Source organism: Passer domesticus, chromosome 2, assembly GCF_036417665.1.
Source record: "Passer domesticus isolate bPasDom1 chromosome 2, bPasDom1.hap1, whole genome shotgun sequence".
Taxonomy (NCBI): domain Eukaryota; kingdom Metazoa; phylum Chordata; class Aves; order Passeriformes; family Passeridae; genus Passer; species Passer domesticus.
The window spans coordinates 106,831,561-106,856,772 of NC_087475.1; the positions used below are offsets into that span (position 1 = coordinate 106,831,561).

General features: G+C 39.3%; 1 protein-coding gene across 1 annotated transcript in view; it reads right to left on the bottom strand.

Annotated features, from left to right (window-relative positions):
* Positions 1-1,075: 1,075 nt before the first annotated feature.
* MAN1A2 (mannosidase alpha class 1A member 2) overlaps positions 1,076-25,212 on the bottom strand; it is a 128,935-nt gene continuing 104,798 nt past the window's right edge. The window contains exons 9-13 of the mRNA XM_064410360.1: positions 23,262-23,377; positions 18,188-18,407; positions 11,202-11,374; positions 3,970-4,085; positions 1,076-1,539 (exon numbers count right to left, since the gene is read on the bottom strand). Coding sequence (XP_064266430.1) covers positions 1,407-1,539; positions 3,970-4,085; positions 11,202-11,374; positions 18,188-18,407; positions 23,262-23,377 — 758 coding nt within the window. The 3' untranslated portion in view covers positions 1,076-1,406. The remainder of the gene's footprint in view (positions 1,540-3,969; positions 4,086-11,201; positions 11,375-18,187; positions 18,408-23,261; positions 23,378-25,212) is intronic.

Sequence of the window (25,212 nt, forward strand, 5' to 3'; positions counted from 1 at the left end):
AGTCACTATGGCAAAAAGATTTGAGAGCTCTATAGGGGAATAAAAAGAATAATTTGAGCTGTAAGGTTTCTGAACAACAGTAAAAGAGATTGAAAAAGACAAAACTGAAAAGACAAAAAATCTGGAAAGATTAAATTTTTTTTAGCAAATAAATGAAGACTGAAAAAGACTCCATTTAAGTTATACTATCCAGCCCAGCCATGAAGTACTTGAAAATACCCCATGCATTTAGCAGCACCATAAATGAATCAAAGCAGACACTCTTCAGTTTCTTTTTCCAGTCACATATGAGAGATGTTAGGCTGCTTCCAAAGATCATATTGGATTTGTACTGGAGCACCCAGAAGAAAAGCAAGTTTTTTAAAGTAAATCAAAGTCAGTTTTAGGCTTCTATCAGACACACATATACCTGCAGAGAAGGCTCTGTGAACAGAATCCAAAGAATGAAATGTAACAGATTGTGTACAAAAATACAGAGCAGCAAATTCTCACTGCTTAGCTCAAGGGGAGCTTCTTTTAGTTCCATATACTGCATCCTCCTATTTAAATAATGAAACAGTTATGCTCATGTTGTCATCTCTGTTTATTTAGCTAAAAGAAGAGAATGTTTTTTTTCATGTGACATAATTTGTGAGGAAGGGAAACTTAGGCTCCTTCCTACTCCTGTGATATGCTCCAGATTCTGACTGAGCTTGCCAAATGAACTAAACCCACTCTGCTGACAGTGAACTACAAACCAAATGCTTAGCAATTGTTTTTTCTTTTTGGATATAAGCATTATTTTGAAAAGGGAAAATGAGGAGGCAATACTATTTGCACTTTAGAGTTTAGGTCTAACAGATTACAGGCTTTGAGAATGGCTGCCAGTCTGGACAGATGCTCCTCAGAAAATTCAGACAGGTACAGAAAGAAATTCAAATCCTGATGCTGCTGGTGCAGTGGTGTTGCTTTGTTCATGCCATCATAAAAAATTAAAAAAAAAAAGAAAAAAAGAAAGGAAAAGAAAACCTAGGTATTTGGAACACACCCAATCTGAAGAGGTGATTGTGTGTTGTTCCTTGCAAGAGCAAGCAGCAAGTTCCTTTCCCTGGAAGGAAAAGCCTCTTCTTTCTCATGCTGCTGCATTAATATTTTCTGTAGATTCCATGTCTTGCCAGGGTTCAAAGCGTGTGAAGTCTCCGTCCTGCAAAAATCACACTCACGTGTTTTGGTCATGTATAAAACAGAACTTTTAACTTATTTATATGTTGAAGAGCTTCGTTTCCCATGCCAATACTTGCTTGACTCGGGGGTCTAGGTTTACCAAGTGTCTGTCTGTCTGTCTCCCCTCCTGCTAAAGTCTCAAGTGGTCCATGTAAACAAAACAGAGCTGAAAACAGTCTCTCTTCCTCTTCATAGAGCTGTTTTTATCGATATGCAGGATTTCCTGACAGTGTGGTGTTGGCTAAATGTAAAACAGGCAGAGGATGAGCTTCTGTATTAAAAACCCAGTTGTCTAATGGTAGAAGATCATCATTGGAGAAAAGCAGATACAAATACCTGGACAACAAGACAGAGATGAAAAACATGGGTATTAAAGCAGAGCACAGGCAGGCAGGAGCAACAGACCATCTTCAGGCCTCACAGTTCATCAACTACAGCTATAAACAAATTACTGGCTTTCAATCTTTGTACAGCACACACACAATCTTCCCTATTGTGATGATCTGAAGTAATTTTTATTATGATCAAGCCCTTCAATGAAATGTTTTATAAAGACAACATTTTAATATTTCCAAGAAACTTTTGTTTTTTGAGTCTCCCTTCAAAGACCTGCAGTGCAAAATAAACATCAAGATACCAACCACAAGTATTTGGCAGACAGGAGAGCAAAGAAGTTGTCAAAAAGCTTTTCTTAATGGAGTAAACCCACTTGGAAATGACTAATCCTCTTTAATCCAAACCAAAGATTTCATGGCAGCACAAGAGAAGCTACTAAACCATGACAGGTATCTGATTTGTCATCACCATTCTGGAAGCTGGTTCAGCTTCTGGTGAGAGGAAATGGGACAATAGATTGTTCAGAGGGTTTTCACAGATGTTGTACATTATAATAAAATGCAGAGGATATGAAGCATGTAACAAAATAAGGATTACTGGACATATGTAGAAAAAAAGTATGTGTTGTTCCTTTTTTCTTAATGCACACTTTTGAATGTGGCTGTGCTATAACTCTGTAGGACATACTGGTAGTAGGGATCTGTCAAAGTTTCCTAACACAACAGCTAAAACTCAAACATTTCCCTTGTTACAGAAAACCTGGCTGTGTGAGTGCAAGCACAACAGCGTGGGTGTACAGGATCTTTCAGCTCCTGCTTGCTTTCCTGCCATGCAGAAAAAGACAGCTCTTGCTGCACTTGACAAGGAAAGGGTGTCATTCCCATTAGTGGATTCTGCCACATCCAGAATGTGCACACTTGTTCTGCTGCTCTCTCTCCATCAGACACTGGGAGTGTCTGCTGCTTTCAGCCCTGTGTCACTGCCTGATCAATTCTTCTGCTGCCTTTATTTGCCAGCTCTATCCACAATTGAGTCAGCAGAGCTGTACTTCTTTCCTTCCTCATCTATTTACTGTTTCCAGATAAAAATTTCTTGCAGAGATGATTCAGTTTTGTCACACATATCTTGTCTCCTTCTTCACACTCTTCATTTGTCTCTAAAGCATCAGGCCTTTTCTTTCCTCAATACTTCTGCCTCGCTCTCTCCTGCTGCAGCACTCCAAGCTCTTTCTCACCACAGCAGCAATATTTCATCTCACTCAAACTCACCTTCCTCATTTGATTCACACTTTTCTTTTGAATAACTTAAGCAACCTATTTCTCCATCTTGGTCCTTCCCACTCAACAGGTACCTTCAAGCCAGGTACTGCGCAAAACTCTCAAATTTGCTGGGTATCTCCAATGAATTGAAATATCCAGGCAACAATAAAGCATATTTGGGACAGTTACTAAATTTGTATTTGCGAGGAATGAATATGCAGAAGTAATCATCAACAGCAGAAAAGACTACAGCAGGCATTGCTTAAGACATATTTTATGCCCCTCTTCTGAGGAACATCTTCGTTTTCCTCATGACATCATCCCCAACCCCTCTGTCTTTATTTTCATTTGGGCTATCTCATTGTCAAACCAGTTTCTGGTTTGGGCTATGCCAATTGCATGAATGTCACAAACATCTAATATCCAGCTCTTCAATAAACCTTCATCTTGTTCCACAAGCAGGAAATGCTCCAAAAACCAAAAGTCAGTAAAAATTGCTGAGTTCTTTCCTAGAACTGCCACCATCTCCAATGCCTGCACTATAATATATTCAGTTTCTGAATGATGCATCAGTGAATTTTCAGATCTCTTTGTGATTATTTAAGATGCAGACAGGACTCTGGTGATACATCAAAAGTCAGCCTTGCCACCACACAAGTCCCTTAGGAGCAGATTTCATTCTCTTATTTGGTTTTTATAGGCAGATCAATCATATACCATCAGCTCCCAGAGAGATACTGTTTCTCTGACCTGACCTGTTTGAAACTGCCACCTCTCTCTTTGGGACCACTGCTTTTAGTCTGCAGAAAATGAACTTGAAGGAGTAAATGAAATAAAATTAAAGAAGACAACAGAGGAGGTAGCAGTGACTGACTTTCTTTTTATAACGGTAACACAAGGCAATAAAGTACTGTGATTACCTAGAGGAATTTGGTAAAGAGCCACACTATCCCCTTAGACACTATGAACTTGGAGTCCCTTTTTCCCAGTAAAACATACTGTGATGCCTGAATTAGACACAAAACCTGCCATTTTCAGGAGCTGCTTTCTGTTCCATTTGGTGCTCATAATACTCAAAATCAGTCTTTGTCTCCATTAGCCACCTGTGGAGCATTTTCTAGAATTCAGATGTGAGTTTTTACAGAAAGATGCAGAAGTGAAAAGGACTTACTTCAAAGTTTCAGCAAGGAAAAAGCTCTGCTGTACATCATCATATGTAGGAGATGAGGAATACACATCCTTGACACCAGAAAAGCCACCACTAACTCGGCAATACTTGTCAATTGCCTGCGAAAAGGAAAGGAAAAGACACAAAGAATTTAACTGTAGAACAAAATCTGGACATTTTAAAGCATCAAGCTTGGTCAACAAAGAAGGTGGTTCTCTTTGTGCGGCATTTTTCTGCTGTGAATCTCTTTGTTGAAGGATGCTATGGACATTAACAATTTATGCCGAAAAAAGAAAAGTAGACTGGACACATACACAGAAGCAGCATCCTTTTAGGGTTATTAATGACACCACATTTGGTGAACTGCTACATGCCAAGAAAGTTCTTCTGGGGAAGAACACTTTCTCTCCTGGGTATTTACTGTTGGCTGATACTGATGACATGACAAGGACTCCATAGACTTTTTTTCTGAGCTCATGCAGTTCCTCATCAGTGACATTGGGCAGAACATCCATCCATCAAATCAATGGAATAAGTGCTGTGATGTGCACAGGAAGGTAACAAACATTCCTGGAAGAGTCTTTAGAGGTATAGGAATTCTTTGACTGGTAGCTAGTCATGGAGACTTAGTGAAAGTAGAAATAAAATACTGTTCTCATCTTTATGGACTGTTGACTCCATCCTGTAAACTCTTCTAGCTGCTGCTTACTCCCCTCATCTCCTTCTCCTACCTATGCTATTCTCAGTTTCCTGTTTCTACAGCTGAAACTCAAGTCAGCTTGCATGCTGGACTGCAGCAGAGCTCTTTACCTTTAAAGCATGGAGTTTAAATCCATGCACATTCCATGAAGGAAGGGGCCAATGGATTCTCCCCCTCTAGCTCCAAACAGTACAGTGAAAAGCACAATGGAAAAGGAGGAGGCTGGAAAGAAAGCGTTAGCAGCTCAGAGCACCTCTCGCCTACACTTTCATTATTCCACTCGCATGCACGACCTTACAGCACACAAGGATATCAGCCATTAAAACTGGCTCTGAAGAAACGACTCTGAAATGATTCACAGGTTATTTGTGCTTCCCTGCTGCTTTGACTGTGCTTCCTCAGCAGATACCAACTCTTTTAATAGATTCATGCAGGGACAGAAAAGAAGCAGGGATGAAGGAAAATGTTTGTCTCGGGATGTCTGTCATTACCAACGACTGAACACAGCCACCTGTAGCTCAGTAATCTATGATTCAGCCCAGCAGCCTTGTGTGGAGCTCCTCTCCACATGGTGCTTTAGGCCCACATTTCTGTTAATTCTGATTTTTGCTAGTTATACTCAGCAGAAGCTGGGGCAGTCAAGGCAGGGGAGCAAATAAGATTTGAATGATGCCCTTTTTATGCAGAGAAAACAGATTCAATCAAAACTAACTCTTCAAGGACCTCAGTATCACCTTTGCATACCAGAAAGAAATACTGGGAGACAAAGAGGAATTTTCCACTGGACAAATGGACAAAGAATGTCACCAGATGCTGTCACTGAAATCAGGAGGAAAAGCAAGAAGTTGAGCAGGATACCCAGGACAGTAAGTCACAGCACAGCAGGTACTACAGCTGACCTCCTCCTAGAATAAACTCTTACTCTGTGGAAATCTGACTGTTCATGAACCAGAGAATAATCCAGACTGTACTAAGTTCTTCCAAATTTCCAGAAAGGAAGGTTTTTAGAAAAGCAAGTGAAGAGATTGGCAAAAGTATTGGAATGGCTGTGGCTCTAGAGTCTGAATTTATGCCAAGAAAGGTACAGTCTTTCTTGGCAAAATCTAATACTTGCTGTAATTCCTTATCTCAAGCACAACTTTCTCAAAGTTTAGATGGAAATGCTCCATTTTTCGTTGGGACTTGAGTCTAAAAGGATAAAGTGCCTGGATGTAAAGTACCAGATTTTCTCTACAGTGAAGAGAAAGGTGTATGTGGCACATCTAACCCAACAGCACCAAATGCATGACAATCTCTGTGTCTGCACCCTCTTGCACAACAAAAGTGATGCTAGCTGCCACATGGCAGCCAAACAACATCAACAACATAAACAACCCCAACACCACTCTCTCCACAGAAAATGAAACAACATCAATCAACCAAACCAACAAAAAGGAAAGAAAACAATGAATTGCTTAGCTTCTGAAGAAATAATGCATACACTGTTTACAGAACAATTTGCATATTCCTCCCCAGAACTCCTAGAGCCACCATGCAGGTGTTATATGAATAAACAAGAGCCAAAGCACTTCTGCTTTACAGGCAGAAAATGAAATGCCTGCTCTTGGCACTTCTCCCTTTTATAATAATACAGAACATGACCTTGTGTCTGCTCTGAAGAGTGGCAAGATGGAGGAGGAAGCCCCAGTGTTTACAACTCCTGCCAGAATTCCCAGCATACAGTCTGATCAGGACAGTGTTTCCCTGGTCAACCATTGAGCAACCCTGATTGCTGCGTGCCACAGCCTGTACAGGAGAAACCTGCTAGTGACTGTGGCAAAATGAAAGCAAAGAATACATGGTACCACTGTTAGGACACCATCTCCTTCCTCCAGAAGAATTAAATCCCCAAGCCAGTGTAAGAGACAAAACTTATTTTGGAAATTGTAGCGAATGGATAGCACTGAGATCCTGCTCTGTGCTGCAGAGGTCTCATACTTTGGTAACTAAGTGCAACACTGGTGAAGCCAGCAGGCCTACAAGCATGGAGGAAGAAAATATATGATCTATATCAACTTTTTTTTCCTTACAATTACCAAGTAACCTCGTATCTTCAGAAATTTCTCCTTGGGAAGACAAACTCATGTTCAGAACAGGCAAAGGATTTACCCTAGGTGATCAGAGTTCTACATAATGCAGGTAGTAATGAACTGTACAGGAAAAAAGCCTCTGAAAGATTGCTTTACAGTTGTTCACCCAAATAGAAAATTTTAGAACATGAACAAATAATTTGTCCTTGATTCAAAGCTGTACAGAACTTCAGGACACTGGCTGAAAAGCTTGGTGCCACAGACAAGCTGCATAAATGCCACTTGAAACTCTCAGTGTTCTGTCTTCACACAGACCTCAGAGCACTTGGTGTAGTGGCATCTGATTTGCCACCCAGATACGCTTTCACTCCAGAGATGAAGACCAGTCTCCCTGATAAAACAATGCTTAATTTATTGCACCACAGAATCCAGGGAAGCTCCAAGATGACTGGAAGGGTGTTAAGGTAATATTGCTACTATTATGAGGCACTGGCAGACCGAATAATTTTAGGATGGATGGAACTAACCTGATGTTAGTTCCAGTCAATTACAGAGATGCATGGATATATATATATATATGTAAAAATTAGAGGATAACTGACACCAATCAGCATGGTTTTATAGAAAACTATCTTGGTCACAAGCTTGATTTCATTCTTTGAGAGCTACAAACTTGACAAATAAAGGTAACTGCAGAGCTGTTATAAACTTAAAAGCTTCTAAGGCAATTGATGTGGTATTTAAGATGTTACGGGAAGACAAGGCAACACTATACTGTATCAATATAATTCAATTTAAAATTGACTGACAGTGCTCTAAGAAAGAACTGGCAATGCAAAATCATCACAAAATAGAGCTGCTTCTCACAGAGATCCACAAGGAGCAGTCTGAAATTTTATCAATCACTGCAACACCACTGCTGGCTAAAATGACATACGTAAATAACAGCAGACAGTGTAATTTGCTGGTAACTGGGTGCCAAACAAAATGAGTTTCATAAAACCAGGCACATAATCCTAAATCTAGTCATCAAGACTGTGTAACTGCAGACCCAGGCTAGCCTGGAAGGTAGAGACAACCTTTGGAATGCAGAGACACTTCAAAGACTTCCATGGCCATGTAAGACAGTTCAGTCTGATTCCTGCTAGGACATTGCTTATCATAATCTATGAAAATTCTTTGGAAAGAAAACATGGGGGAAAGGACATTTTAAAATGGCATAGGAAGTCATAGGAAAACCCAGTTGATTGAGAGCTGAAACTAGGCAAATTCAAATGGGAAATAAAGCATGGGGGTTTTTTTAATAGGAAGAATAAATAAATAATGGAACAAACTACAAGAAGTAGTGGATTTTCTAGTTTCCTTTATTCAAGTACAGAATAGAACAGAAGAATATTCAACAGTATACTCCTGCCAAACACATGTGTCTTGACTCAAAAGTGACACAAAGTGAAATTTCAGTGCCTGTAACATACAGGGAGGTCAACATGAATCTAAATTCTTTGGAAATAAAATTTGATGTGCCTCTAGATTGGACTCCAGCTCCCTCAGTTTCTCTGAGGGTGTTTTTTGTGGCATATGCGACTTTTCTTGACTGTGCCAACAACATGCCCATAAAAACTGTGCCAGTTTCTTCACCAGCTGTCGTACTCACAGCTTCTAACCCACGAAACTGTGAAACCATATTTCTTTTACCTCCAACTTATGTCTGGCTCTTTTCTGTCTACTCTTCTCTAAGTAGAATCACAGAATGGCTTGGGTTGGAAAGGAGCTCAAAGATCATCTAGTTCCAACCTCACTGCCATGGGTAGGGATGCCACTTACTAGAACAGGATGCTCAGGGCTCCATCCAACCTGACCTTAAAACACTTACATTCACAGCTTCTCTGGACAACCTGTTCCAGTGCCTCACCATGCTCTCAGTAAAGAATTTCTTTTTAACATCTAATATAAATCTGTCCTCTTGCAGTTTAAAACCATGCCTTTTGTCCTGTCACTATCTGCCCACATAAAAACACCATCTTGCTTCTTTTAGTAAGCCCTCTTTAGGTACTAGAAGGCTGCAATGAGGTTTCCCTGGAGCCTTCCCTTCCCCAGGCTGAACACCCCCAGCTCTCTCAGCCTGTCTTTGTAGGAGAGGTGCTCCCACCTTTAGATCATATTTGTGTCCCTTCCTGGAACCTGCTCTAAAAGGTGCACATCATTCTTGTGCTGAGGACTTCAGATCTGGGTGCAGCTGAAGTCTCAGGAGGGCAGAGAGCTATAGGTCTTTCCACCCCATCTTTCCATCAAGCCTCAATTTGCCTGAAGTTAGCCCGAGCTTCAGGTCTTGACTATTTATTTTCACTGTTAATAGAAGCTCTGATGAACTCAGCAGCCTCTGTGGTGCAGTCCTACTTAGTGAGATACATAAGTCCACAACTCTTAATTGAACCCTCCATTCACACAGCTCAGATTAGTAATTGGCTTTACATGCCTATTGTGAAATGGTGGCTCTTACTGCTTTTAAATAATTAGCCTGAAAAGGATTTCAGTAATTTTCTGTATTTACCCTGAGTATCCTGCATGCATATTTCTGTAATACTTCAGCCAGCCCCCAGCACACCATCATCCAATTTGACTGGCCCAATACAATTGAGATGAATGCTGTCTCTAGTGCTAAGTACAGTATTAGGGAGAATTAGCCTTTTTTTCATCAGGAAAGAGATAGAGACCCTGTCACAGGGATTTATGATCACTGAGGGAATGTAAGATTGAACTTCCTGGTTTTTCCCCCAGAGACACTCGATTTGGAGAGATGCAACAAAACAGGCCTTGGACAAAGCATAGAATTTGCACTAAAGTGCATAAGATTTGTCAAAAAATACAGACAATAAATCCAAGTATGCTTCAGAGGTTGGAAGGCAAAAGGAAGGCAAACTCAGACAGTGTTGTACAACAGCAGTAAGCCAACTGCTCTGCGTGTCACACCAGATTCTTCTCTATTTATAAATGATGGAATAAACACAGCCAGAGCTGTGTGTGATAGGGAAGAAGAAAAAGTAGTGAGTAGGTGTGAGGAATAAACACAAGAACTTATTATCTATATGCAATGAACAGAAAATCCTGGGGAACAAAAAGCTCCAAGCTTCTGTGTCAGTATGATGGTGGGGTAAGAAAATTCCAAACTGTGGGAAGGAGGAGCTTGCAAAACTATTTGTGAAGAAGTCAAAAACATTTTATGGCTATGTTCAATAAAGAAATCTTCTATCAAGGAAAAAACAAGCAGAAGAAGTCAGTCTGTGAGGACAGAGGCAATTAAGCACAGGGGCTGCTTGATTTACAACTTCAATGGAGGTTGACAGAAGGATGAAATAAAATCCTACCCCGCACACAGAGAAAATTGGAGGCAGAGGAGGAGGAAGGGAGGGTTTGTTTTGAAAGCATTAATGGGAACCAAGATAATGAAAGCAAATGGAGAAAACTGAACAAAATGCAATTAAAACACATGCTTTGCAGTGTGCTTAAGAGACTGATCCTGGCCTGAAAATCTTTACACTTGTAAATTTTTTAACCTGTTATGAAGGACCCCACCTCAGCTTGGATCATCCAGCCATAGCTTCTGAAAGGAGCTTGTTAGATCAGCAAGAATTTGTAGTATCTACACAGGCAAGGAGCAGGCTATTAACTTTGTCATGTTAGAAATATGCATAGTTTAGGCAGCAGGGATGATGAGACTCAGTGTTTGATGTTTTGGAGACAGCAGCAATGCATTCTGGAATACAAATGCTAAAAATGTGGAACCTGTCTCCAGAATAACATAATTCTGTTTGGAACAAAACAGACTAAAAGGTAAAACCACACTAAGACACAACTGTAAAATACCTGGCCTCTTCTAGATGTTGCAGCTGTGCTGAGGGATGGACAGTAATGAGCTTGGCTAAATATTGTGAATACAGGCATCTCAACAGATCTCTTCCCACCTTTTCTTGATCTCTTGCTTCTGGAGCAAAACTGGTTTTCAGCCACAGAATAAACTTACCCAGTCTCCTGGTTTGTCTCTTCCTTTGCTTTTCCCTCATCTCCTCTGGATGTAGTCAAAATATTTCATTACTGTCTTGTTATCTTTAATGTTTATTCTCATCTCTGAAACTGGCTTTGAGCTGTTTCCAAAGACTGCTGGAGCAATAGCAGGGAAGTAGAGAAACTCTTGGGCACTACTGACAACAGCAGGAGTCATGACTAGGGGGTTCTGTTTCCCTACCTAAACTCATGGGCTGTGTAATGCCGAATGCACCTCTCACCTGAGCATCTGACTCAGCAAATGCAAAATAGCAATAAATGTGTGCACCCTCATATGCACCCTGGTTTACAGGAAACTGTGAAAATCAATTACCACTCCAAGTGTTTCATTACCATGAGACTGAAGTGGCTTCAAAGGGGAAATAGACAAAATTAAATTACTGACAGATGATGAATACAGTTACCTGTGCTGCCTCCCAGCCCCACTGCCTGTACTTGGGATCGTGGGTGAATCTCCACATGTACCAGTAGGTCTCAATCACCTCTGGCCTTAGGATGTAATACTTCTCATTCTGCCGTACTGCCACCGCCTCCACGCCACCATCAAATTTGAATGCTTCTGGGCCCAGCTTTAGTGCTGCAGAGGAAACAAACAACCAAAAAAAAAAGTAAAGGTAAGAAAAAAATTTGCTCTATACCAATCTTTGCAAGAAGGATGGGTAGGAGACTGCTTTATCCCAAGCTTGTGAAAAAAACCCCAGAACCTTTAAGCAGTCTCATAAATATTTCCTACTTTTGAGGCCTATAATTTTTCTTATGAATAATTTATCTAATTCCTTTGAGAAAACTACCTATTTTGAAAGGACTACAGTAATCCTCTTGAAAACTAATGGAACACTATGAATATAAACACACTAACACATTCAATTATAGGATAAAATTGAAGTGACCGACATCAGTTCCTTGCAAGAAAAAGAAATAAGAAAAAAAGGGTCAACACAGGTTTTGATGTCCTTTGATCCCACCCAGCACAGCAGGAAAAGATCTTGGAACTAAACCAAGTAGTATCACACCAAACAACCTGTATCTTTATCCTAACTGTTGGTTTAAGGATGTGCTTTCAGGCCACTGTAACTGATGTGCTGTGATCTTCAAGTAAAGGGTTTACAACCGGGCAATGAAGTCTTAAATACACCTGAAAATAAATCTCTGCACTAAGAGATTCACTGTTTAAGCCCTTAAAAAAACCTATAAAGGACCTGTGCCAGCACCTGGAAGATTACTCATATAAGAACAACACACCTGTAGAAAAACTGTCTATAATAAGAAGTTACACATATTTAGACAGCTGCACATTGGTGCTCAAATTTAACCTTAATAATGTACTCTTATGCACCTCACCATTTGTTTTGGCAGAGAATTTTTAAGGCACTGAATTCTGAAGCTGCTCTCAAGCTTTAAAAATTATCAAAGCAATTAATCATGTAATTCCTATGGGCTAGAGGTTCAAATTAACCAAGGTTTCAATGGGTCTGAAAGGGGAATCTTAGAATACAATAATGAAAAATACGAGCAACTCTCAGTGTATGCGCCAGCAGAAAATATCCAAAAGAAGTTCCTTAACCTTTTTGTTTCAAGGGACCATGCCTCTGGATGCCAAAAGTAAAAGCATCACACTGCTTCAGCCACGTGAATGGTAAGGGAAACTCCATGAAGAAATGTTTACTTCTTCCAAAATGGCCACTTTATAGGTTTCACTTAAAAAAATATATAAGTCTCACTATAAAATGGAGATCAGATACAGAGTTCTACCTATGCAAAATTCTGAATATAAGAATGGTCATACTGAACCAGGTGGAATTCTGTCTGCTCCAGTATCACATCAACAATAGCCAAGATCAGACACTGATGGGGAACTGGAAGCATCTGTCAAGTATATGAGATATCTTTTTCCATCTTTTCTACCAGCCTCTACCGTTTTTGAGCTCAAGACTTCTCCAAACTAGACATACTTTTTTAGGTGGTCAGTAATTCTTAATAGATTTATTTCCCAAGCACTCATCTGGTGCTTCCTTAAATCTGTGTAGTCCTTGAACATCCAAAACAACTTCTGCTAAGGAGTTCCACATCTCTAATACCTATTTGATGCAGAACCACTCTCCAATTCCTATGTGATACTGCAAATCTGCTGAATCCTATCTAAAAGGTCCCTTTTTCACCCTGAATAATACTATCCAATTCAGTCTTGAATGGAAACTGTTCCATGCCTCTAGTTAATCCTCTTGCCCTTCTCTGCAACTCTTCCAGTTCTACTATAAAATGAGAGAGCACCAGCAAATACAGGGAAAAAAAGCACAGGTGAAATTAGTACAGCGACATAATAACGTTTTCTATTTTTCTCTTTCTCATTTTGTTTTTCCTGAGTGCTACTGAGGAGACATTTTCATAATCTCAAAAGCAATTTCCTGAATTGCAATGGTCAGTTAGCACTCATCATTTAATATGGGAGGTTAGAAATAATTTTTTCATAGGTGCCTCACTTTACAATTAACTACACTGGATTTAATTTAGCAATTTATTATGCAGTTACTCAACCTCATAAGGTCCTTGTGTAGTGCTTTTTTTTTTTTTGCTATTATCAGCACACTTACCTTACTGTTCCTGCCCTTTTCTGATCATTTATATATGTATATGTTTTATTTATAAATAATACATATTAAAACATGAAATGTAAATATACACTTATAATGTATATAAATATAGTACACATTTTACACACCTATACACATATGTGGAAATATATATCAAATATATCAGAATACTGCTGGTTAACCAGCATTTATCCATTGCAAGAGTAGATTATTTACCTTTATCCTATTTAACAAGTCAAAGACTTGTTAAAAAGACTTTTGGAAATCAGGGAAACATGACACCTATGTTAGTCTTATCCACCAAAGAAGATGGATTTCAGGCAGTTCTGGTGATCCACCACCTACAGAAACTGTGATGTCTTCTCTTGCTTTGTAGCCTGCTCATGCAGTAAATCTTTAATTATTTACTCACACCTACTCCTAATGCTACTGAGCACAACAAAAAATTAAACTAGCCAAGGATGGGTGACCTCTGCATATTGTGATGATTTCACCAAACTCTTATCTGAAACCAAGGATGTAAAATTGACAGCTGACTAAAAAAAAGAAGCTATTATGGGCACAGTATCTTTCAGGGGCCATTCTTTTAAGTCAAGAACCATCTAAGGCCATTTTACAATGCTATAGTGGTCATAGGATAATCCAAATATTTTCATATTAATAGCGCTTGATAGACTACACTCTAGGCAGGGAGAATAGGTGAGAAACAATTTCATACCAGTGCAAAGCTGAATAACCACCATTTCAAAAAATTTTAACTGACATAAAGTTGACTTCAATGAGAGCCGTATTTAGCACTGTCAAAAAAAAAGAGCAAATCTTTTTACTTTTAGATAAATATATTTCTAATTTCATAAGTATTTTTGAAAATATTGTTGCCTGGTTTGTATGTGTCTTTAAGACTATGATCAATCTAGCAATAAATTTCCTGAAAGTAAGAAAGGATTCATAATTATAATAATACTTGCCAGGCTCTAATTCATAGAAAACTGGAGGAAGAGAACATCCAAGACACTTCTGTTTGAGACTCTGAACTATTCCATCAACACACATTGCTATTTCATACGTCTCACAAAAACATGTTATTATTCTCATTTCCTCAGCCTTGCCTGTTTAGCTGCTTACTGAAAGTCTTGGGGCAGAGACAGCATCTACTCATATCCTTGCATATGTCTCAGCTGAAATCTTAGTCATCTGGCTTATTCTGCACTAGAATTGTCACACATAAAAAACAGCTAAAGCTGTAGCGCGATTCTGAGGACAGCTCTTGTCAAGAAACTTTAAAGAAGTGCAAAAAATTTCATCCTAAAATAAGCTCTCTGTAGTCAGTCAATACTTTACACACTATCAGCTAATGGCTAGGAAAATTCTTATGCATAAGGGATGGTAGAGTGTACTAAAAATACTGTGTGCTATAGATCAGCACACAGTGCTACCTATACAGATAATTTTGCTTATTTATCTAACCTCTACAACACCTATGAAAGCTGATTGTTCAAATTGATTTGTTAGTTATTTTCTATTCTTTCTATTTCAATGGACTTCTTTTTTGTTGCCATCTACAGATTTCGCATTGCCAATTATTTTATGCCTGTGCCATGTTTCTCAGTGATGCATATTAACCATGAAAAACAAAGAACTAATCCCCAGAAACTGGAACACCTCAAGATGTGCAGTACTCACATAAGCTTAAACACCAAGAAACCTTGTGCCATGAGCACAGGAAGCTGTATTTTTGTAGCCTTACCAGTGCCCACTGACAGCATTATGATTTCTTCTGCTGGTAAATGGGCACACAGATCAGAACATGCCTCCTATCTTTGTTTTTCTCAATCTTCTCTCCAAACTGAGAGCACACAGGACTACAGGAAAATCCTGAAATCTCCTATCACAGGATGGGAGATTTAGAATGGCTGCAGCATTAATCTATTGATAGTTTATGGTACAAAAAATAGTGGAGTTGGTAGGAAGCAGAGGCATGTGTAGGCTACACATCATAAGACTATTCTGGTTACAGTTAAGTTTTCTCATTGACCATCAACAAGTCTTTTCAAATCCTTGGTGTTTCTAAAGGGTGCCACATGCATTCACAATTTCCTGAGGAGGGGAAGAGCCTTGGAGGGGCTCTCATGCTGCCATGTCCAATTTGTGGAAACACAAATCCCTTGCTCAGAGGCAGACCAGAACCACGACTACAGCCCCTGCCCTCACCTTCCGAAAACCACCAGCTTCCTCCAGCTGCTGAATTAGAAAGATATCCTTTCAGGAGTGCTACAGACTGATCCTCAGCTCAAGCAGAATCTACAAGGATTTTCACAGAGCCATGGGAAGCTGCTCACAACATACCCAGTCACTTCTCCAGCCTTTAGTCTGGAGTCTAAGGTCTTCTCTCAGGTATTCCTGGGGAACATTGATAGGTGACTCACATTATCAGTGAGACTACATCCCTGCATAAACTTCTCGATGATGCCAGTTGCCACTGGGACATAATCCCCATGAAAATACATCAGGAATAGTTTCAAGGAATTTCCAGCTTCTCTGTACCAGTCAGCACTAAAATAAGCAGCTTTCTGAAATATCTGGTTGTTTTTCCTAACAGGTTCTCAAACCTGCAATATGTGCAACAGGTTGATGATAGTTGTCAATATAGTGCCCTCATTTTCCAGAAATGCTTTTATTCTGTGAAAATCTGTGTCAATTTTGATGAGACTTAAGCTGAGCTATGGAAATTTAGCTTGCTTCATAAAGCAGTATTTTCATACTGAAGTATTCCATCACCAGGTACATACTGTAGTTTATTAACGAGCAGCTGTGGGCTGACACAGCAAGGGCAGCTCTGTTAGTTTATCTAAAGACAAAGCTGCCTAACCCCTGCCTGCAGTCTCTGCATCCTTCTCCCTCCTCTGGGCATGCCAAATGGGGCAAGTTCACCCATGTTCATAGGAGAAAGAAATCAGGCAATCCCCTTTGCCTGCTGAACCATAAACCTGTTAGCTGTACCAGGATGACTGTCTGCCCTCTTAAAGATGCTTCTTCTGCCATCAGCCAGTTCTGCCATTAAAGTGTACAATTATGCTCAAATCCTGCTGTTAGAACATAACAAAGAAGTTGATATTTTGCATGTATAAGTTCTTAATTTCCTTTGAAAAAATCAGGCCAGAAAATTAAAACCAAAACATCCAAACACAAACAATCCACATTCCTGGGACTGCATGACTGAACAAAAGAAAACAAGGGCATTGCAAATTTATAGCTGTCTGTACAGCTTTCAGTCTTTCTTGCTCATGTGTTCTTATACAGTCATTAAATATGCAATCAAAACTTTTATCTCCCCCATCTTTTGACTTATTCAGGGTACAGAATAAACATCTGAAGGAATAAAATTAGGTCTGCTCAAACAACTGTAAATTTAACATTGCTTATTTCTAAATGTCAAATTAAACATTTAAATGTAATTTTTCAGAACGCAACAATAGCTGCTATATCCTACCTTTTTTTTCTTAAGCATACTCATATTTTTTCTTTTCCTTTTTTTAAAACTGTTGCTACCCAAATAAAATTATCACTTCTGTGACTGAATTATTTAGAAAGACAGGCAACTATACAATGATATAATGTAATCCTGTGGATAAATACATGAATTCTCATCTTAAAACTGCTTAAGTTATAGTTACCATTATTTCTACTGGGAAGGCATTACAGAAACTCACTCCTCTGATAGCTATGCAAAACCATTTCCAATCTCCAACCTACATTTATCCACAGTGAGCTTAAAAATGTTGCTCTTGTTACTGTGTTCTTTTGTATCTTAAAATAACTATTTCTCTTCAGTGTTTACCCCTTGAGATGGCAATAAATTTGTTCCTTTCTTTGGAATTATTTTTCTAGCCTGAGCAGGCCAATCTCTCATATTTTCCCCACTGTAAGATAAAAGCTCTGTCACTCTATTCATTCTGTTGGTCTTTCTTGCATTTGTTCTGCTTGAAATTCAGATTTATACAGAGTATTCAGGGTGACAAATTACACATGTCTTCTAAGGCAGTCTTAATATTATCTAATCTCTCCTGAAAATTCTTCATCTGATACAGACCAGGACATTTTTCAACTCCCACTTCAGACGAAGAGCTCCTGACTTTTTCTGGCAAACTTCTTCTGATAGTCCAGTTCTCAAGATGTCTCTGATTATTATTCTGAGACTCTTCCATTTTAATTATGTTTTACAACTATATGGCCACCGTAAGCATACTCAGTAAACTTCAAGCATCAAAGTTGCTATAAAAAAATCCTGGTCCAAAAGACTTGAGAAACTTCCAGCCCAACAATGAAGTCTGATGCTGCCTCCTCACTAGTCAGGCCTTTGGCCTTCTCACAGTCTGCACAGTACTCCTCATCCTCTCTTGTTTAATTGTACTTAGAATGCACTATTACTAAAACCAGTAAAAAGTCTATTTACAATTTTCCCCTCTACTTAACTGTAACAACAGTATATATGAAAGTAAAAACTTCCCTATATGTCTGTGAGGACAAGAGTTCACACAAATTCCTTCTTCACCATACCCATATAAATCATCCTAGCTGACTGATCCAAAACTGAGGACAAACATGCATGAAGGAACCATAAAACCTGGGTTTATATTTACTCACCATGTTGTAGAGCAGAAGTAAATGCACAGATGTTAAAAATTCATACTGGTATAAAACCAGTGCATGTTAGACAAGGTCCATCACAAATCTAACAATAATTACAACAGTTGCTGTACTCCAGCTATTGAAATAATTAGATTAACAATAGGTCTTACTTGTCCTGTCATACGACTCATGACATGTATGTGCAATTTCAGCTCCAAGCTGCAAATAATGTCCAGCTTTATCATCTCTGGAACCATCTGCTCCAAGGGCAAACATTCCACCTGCAAAACAGGTCAAATGGCCCATCTTTCTTTCAAGATGCCCATTCTTCCACTCCCCAATGAAGGTCAGTCCTCCATTGGACTTTCTGATGAGATGTTTTTCTATGGCCTAGAAAGAGATTGAGAGAACTTTCAAATGCTGTTTCACATACAAGTTTTACTAATTAATATTCCTTTATCAAGCAAAGTCTGGCTTTCAAAACAAAAATAATTTTCTTTTTTTTCAAATTCACTTCTGAGCACCACAGGAACAGAGAGCTATAAGAATATAATTTCAAAGCACAACAAAAAAAAAATACCCTAAGTGCTAAAAATGCTAATGACATCTAACATAGGAAAATCACAACATAGGCAACACTGTACTTTTACTTGAGAATTCAACACTTATTTTATGGCTCAAGCAGTATTTGTAACTGTTAACTCTGGGAAGTACCTATTTGTTGCTCTGTGCACTCTGTGAGTACACACCCATGTTGGAAACTTTTGGTCAGCAACATATGCAAACCTGTACCCTCAGTCAGTCTTTAATAGGAAGTGACAGGAATGCTCCAGCCACCTTCTAGCTTCTCCATAGCAGCTTTTTGATTGCACATTCTCGAATGATGGGTGTTAGAGCATCTGTTCACAAAAAAACCTTTATTTTATATGTGAGGCAACTGCTGCTTTCTTTTTGCACCAATATTTGTATTTGTACCAATATACGTTGTTGCTTGTGACTTAAAAAATGGTGTTCTTCTCTTAGAAGAGTAGCTGACTTAACTTCCCAAAGTTTGCAAACTAGATGGAATATTTGCTTAAGCCTCTTTCAGAGAGGATCACAATTCCCACCAACCTACTGCAGTATTTACTATGTCTAGTATTAAACAGTGAGAAAGCAATGAAAGAGAAGTGCTGGTCTGCACTCCTGTTGGGTTAATTCCTTCACTAATACACTGATAGATCTGAGGTTTGTGCTCATGGCAGGATCCAGAGAGAAGGCAGAAATAACTGACAGAGCAGAAACCAGTAAGTCTCTGACAGCTGCCAGGGTGGTTGTCTCACCATCATGCAAATTGGCATTGACGACTGCCTTCTGCTGCTGAGGAGCCTGATGTGGTTCACTGTACAAGCCTCATTTGGTCTGAAAGTACTGGTACAGGAAGTATTGGATCTGCTGAAAACTGCCACTGGAAAGGATATCAAGATCTGGAGCATTAACTCTGTTGATTCCATTATTCTAGACTGTGACAAAACAGGATGTTTTTCAACCATATGGTACATAAAAGTTGAGCCCTCTTTGAAGGAAAGCCACGTTAACTGTGAAGAGCAGGAAGGCACTAAAGCCTATAGATTATTGGTCGTTAGGCACTGGAACAGGCTCCACAGGGCAGTGGCCACAGCACCAAGCCTGACAGAATTCAGGAAGTGTTTCAACACTCTCAGGCACATGGTGTGACTCTTGGGCTGTCCTCTGCAGGGCCAGGAGATGGACTCAATGATTCCTGAGTATCTTGCTATTCAAGATACTCTGTGATTCTATACAAAACCTGAATGTTCCCTGAAGTTCATGTACTTTTCATGACTACAAAAAATAGCATTATCTGAGCTGTCTTGCATCAGTACTTGCTACGTTGTGACAGTCAAGCACACGGCTGAATCCTTCTTTTAGCTACCTAATGCTGCGTAGTAAGAAAGAGTGAGGATCAAATTTATGAGCCTAAGAGATTAGGCTACTCAAGGCAGCAGATCAAAAGGCAGCAGATCAAAAAGAAGCTACCTATCCTCGCTGATGTGAGAAGGAAAAAAAGACACTTGAAACCAGACTAGCTGGAAGGCCCACATGATGATGTTGAAGGCAAAGTTAAGAGGCCCATCCTCAATTTTTATCACCACAAAAAATTCCCAACAGGTTTCACAATTTCAGCTTTTATCACAGCTGTGAATTTCCATACTAGGACATGGCAATGAAGTGTCCTTTATAGTGGAACACTGCACCCATGTTATATACAGAGGGGTTATGGATATACAACTTGTTTGTATTCATGTTAGGAAGTATGTGGGGACCTGGATAAGACTTCATAGGCCGTGGATCGGAACCCATGACATCTGAAGGATAGATGCTGCATTTTTCTTCCCCATGATAATTCCAAGGAATGAGATATCACTGTTTACTGCAAGACTTAGGAGTGAGGTTATGTTGTCCATCTTCCACTCACACTGCTGTAATAAGATAGGGGAGCGAAGTGTGGCTGGACAGAGACATTCTTTCAGACTGGTGGGCGCTGAGAACACTTCCAACTCTGTGCTGTGAGTGGGAGGAATGCATGCTACACCTTTCCCCTGCTGCTTGCACAAATGATGCAAAGAGCTTCTGCTCCACATTTTGAAAAACAAAGAATAAGAAATGTTAGCTATGGAGGAAGACCTATATTATAGGCAAGAACAAAAGAATGGTAAGGGAATGGCCTCTTAAAAAAAAAAATTAAATAAAAATTCAAATTGCAGTTATGCAAAGCAAATCTTACTTAATGACTCTTTGCCTATGTGTTTCAACATCAAGTAGGACCTGGGGGCGACACAAACCCTGAAACAGATATGCTCCACAGCACATAAATCAGTACAGTTCATGCAGACTCAAATGTACAGGATGGGTCTAGCTGAGAAAAAGCAGAAGGAACCCTCTGATACTTGGACTAGGACATAGCATGAATGAAGCAGGAGCAGCTTGGCTTTTCCTCCCTCCTATCCACAGACTGTTTCCACCTGGTTCCAAATTTGCCTTGCCCTGTCTCCATTCAGAGAGGTGTGTCCATATAAAGATGGTTTACAGTGAAGAGGATGAACAAGAGAGTTTATTTCCTCTAATTTTGAAGTGTTCACAGTTTAAGAATCAGAGTAAAATATTTCAAGAGTAACCAGAATGGAAGCTAAATATCAACTGCTAAACATCTTAAAACCTACAGGACCCCATAAACTGTATTTTAACCTATTAAAAATACACAAGTAATGTTATGAACTAGTAATATAGATTTTAAAAAACCCTGGAGAGCTAAGGAAGTTCAAAAAACTGGGAAACATACAATGCTTTATCAGTAGTTGAAAAAGTTAATAAAACAATTATATAAAATGAATTATGTGGTTTCAAAAATAAATGTTTGATTGCTATGTGTATGCTGATACTAGAAATATTAGAGATTTCAAGAATTTCTTGGGATTTTACAAAATATTAGTCTTAAACAAATTCAAGACAGCATATATGAAGTGGATTAAAAGCTGGCTTGCTAGAACAGTTCAAAGTAAAGAAAAAAAATCTGTGGGAAAAAAAAATCCTTATCCCATGAAGATTCTGCATAGATACTTTATTCAACACTGGGCAGTTTTTCTAACCATGATCTCCAAGAAAAATGCTAGAAAAAATATTGAAGTTGACACAAAAATTGATGTAACTATAGATAACAATAAAGAAAAAGTCAGTTCTGTAAAATCACTGAGAGCAGGTGACAAAATGGGTTTTGCCTGAACAGTGTGTTGCAATAGAGATAAGTGTAAGGTCAAACACTGAGGAATCGGGAATGTAAATCACAGTGGGAGGAAAGCACTAAATCGACAAGATTATAACCATCTTCAGAATAAAGCAACTGGAAAGTGGATGATGGTATAAGGCAAAGGTTAAGAGTACAAGCAGAGCTTCTGGCTGGATGAAGAGGATAAAACCAAGAAGGAATCAGTTAGAAGAAGAATCACATTAGAAGAACCATTACATTGCTGTCTCCATACTGAAGATACTGGAAAATACATAGAAAAAAGCTTAAGTAATAATTCAAAATCTGTTTTATCTTGTGAGACCAAAAAAAAAAGCATTTTTCCTTCAGGAGAGAATTTCTACTGTACATTTGATAGTAACCAACTATATGGTGCAGATAACCCTTTAAAACAATGTAGAGAAGGGAAAAGTCAAAGCAGCTGGAAGTCAAATGTAATCAAATTCAGGTCAGGAATAAGACATATCACAGCTTCAAAGCAACTTTGTACTAGAGCTTTCACTATATATCTCGTAAAATGTGAATTTTGAGAACTCCAAGAATAGGTGTTTTGCTTTAGAAGACTGACCACACTAAAACTAAGCTGTAAAAACTTATGTTGAAAGCAACAGGGCATGCACAGAGCCTGGAACACATCAGGCACCAGCCACACATCAGCACTGGGAGAAGGCTACACAGTCCCTGCTGCTGTTGGTACCACAGCTCATGCTACTCAAACCAGCTCAGTTATTCTTTAAGTGTCTAAACTGTAGCAGAGGAATGGTGGCACAGTGGGTACTACTATGAGAGGCTGCTGAGAGAAGATGGGGAAACTGGGAAAGTAAGAGCTGGGCAGCAAAAAGCTCAGAGCCGCCACAGAAAGGCCCCCACCCCCTCAAATCCCACTGAACCATCCTGCAGTACTGCCCTGCTTGGGCAACCACTTCTTGGTCTGTGACAGGGAGTAAGACCATAGCACAAAAGAGCCATAGAAACAGGAATAGATATAGACTATATTTTACAAGGTAAATATGGAATATAACATGTAAATCCCCTAGAAAATAATGCAATAAAACAATTTGGGACGTAGGGTCCTAGAATGATGAATTCTCAATACTGGAAAAAAGTGACTTGGTTGTTCTGCACAAATCTCAAGGTTGCTAGATCTCCTTCTAATAAATTAGAGCTTGGGCTTTTACATTGTACCATTTGGGAGAAGCTGATTATTTTTAGCACAATAATCTGCATCACATGTATTCCACAATAATACTTTTTAAACTACTCAAAGGGAAAGCTAGTATTATTCATCACTTGATTTCTTAAAACTTACATAATCAAAACAAGTCCTGTGGTTGGTGGTGGTTTTTCTGCCTAGGTTGTTTTTTTTTTAAATTTAATTTGATTTCCTTAAAATCATTAAAGATGGTTCCACTGTATTGGAAAACTCAATGAATTATAATCACCTCAATTGCATCGTCGTACATTTTCCTTGCCTCCGTGTCCATCTTGTCTGACATAAGCCAGGCTTTCAATAAATATTCATAAAAACTGTCTCCCAGCCCGCCCACGGATGTGTGATCTGTAGAAGGGAAAGAGGGAAGAAAACAAAAAAAAAATAGGTTGAAGTTGTTATGTAATAGCACCTTAGATTTATTCAAAACATAAACTTATGTTTTTCAGGTCTACTGCTGTAGAATTATAAACATTTTTAGCCTGTTTAAAAAGCTGCACTGCACTCTTTCCCCTCCAAACTTACATCACAGGCATAAAACCTTCTGTACGTGTTCCCTATTCGCCATTCTGCACAAGCTATCCCTCACATCAAAAATGTACTTTAACCTCTGTTTTACTTCATTCCAAAGAACCTAATTGTTTTGCAGCTAGGGTTTGGGGGTTTTAGGTTTTGTTTTTTTAAGGTATATGCGAAAAAAGCATGTGGAAAACCTCCTAAGACCTCTGTATTCAGGATGTAACCAGGTCACGTGGCTGCCTACAAATTGTCATCCATGAACTACACAGAATCCAATCTTTCCAGCAGATTTTTATTTCTTCCAGGGTAGTTACTCAACAGACTAATGAATCCCCATAACTAAATGTTCTTATTGAAATTCTTTTAGTCCAAAGGGAAGCAAGCTGCCTTTGCAGTGTAGAACACAAGCCCTGCTCTGCTCCGCTGTGCCTGAGCAGCTACGCAGAGCTGTGCCATGTGCCACAGGGTAAGACTGCTTCACTATTAGAATCCACCAGCACAAAAACTCAACCTCCTAACACACAGATTTCTTTTTTGTATCCTTTTTTTAATTTTATTTTTTTTTCCCTTGCAGAGGTTGCCTTTCACAAATAGTGTCACTGCTATTCTGTGCTGAGAGCCCACTTGAGAACTATCTACGTTTCTCTTTGGCAGAGCTATCATACTTCCCCACAAAAAGCCTACTGATGGTCTGGCAGCCTTGCAGCTTCTGCTCCAACCAGGTAAGCACTCACTCAGTACGCCCTTCATTCAAAAAGCAGCACTCTGTGAGATTTAATAAGTGACTCCAACCAGAATACACATAACCTTCTCTTTCCTAATGTTACAGCCCTCAAAACAGCAGCACCAGAACAGTCGTAGACTCCTGAAGCTGGGCGAGGGAAATGTTTAACACCAACATTGTCACAATGCCAGAAATTCACTGCCCTAAGCATGGCTGGTTGAGTCATGCAAATACCCTTTCACTGGGTGAAGGAAAGATATGACACTTCCTTTTACAAAATACCTCAAAAAGTGGTATTATTCACAGTTTTTCTGGGATAAAGGTGCCAAAGAGAGGTTGAGCTATCCTTCTGTTCTTTTTTCCTCCAAGCACCACCCTACCACAGCATGTCTGCTTGCCTCTGAAAATGTGAGTAGGAGGTTAGAGCTGGTAGATGCTGCTATTCTAACTCTTCTAGCTGCCTCTTGGCTCCTCTGCTACTTAAAAATGGATTTCTAAACAAAGGAAGGAGCAAGCAGAGAGCCTGTAGCTTTCCCATTTAGTTTCAAGTTGTGAATTTGAAGCAAATTACTTCATGCCCTTCTCTTATACCTCAGAATCTCCTTGACTGCCTTTTCACACCCAGTTACTCAGTGATTATGAGTTTTCATAAGCTTTCTCACCCTGAGCTGTAAGAGGACATTCAGGTCATGAGTCACTTTGTAACACAAACGCAAGGGCTAGAAATTACTCCTTCAATTTACAATCACATTCTTAAGTAGACACAAGAAACAAGGGTCTGTGGTTTTCAGGGAAAGAAATAAAAAAACCACAAACTATCCCAAGACTTCAAAGCTACAACTCATGCCAGCACTGCTCAGGGACTGACTTCACAAGAGACAATTTAAAACTGCTTCTGTTAATCTGCTGCCTTGTCCCCAGCTGAGCTCTGTCATTTGAG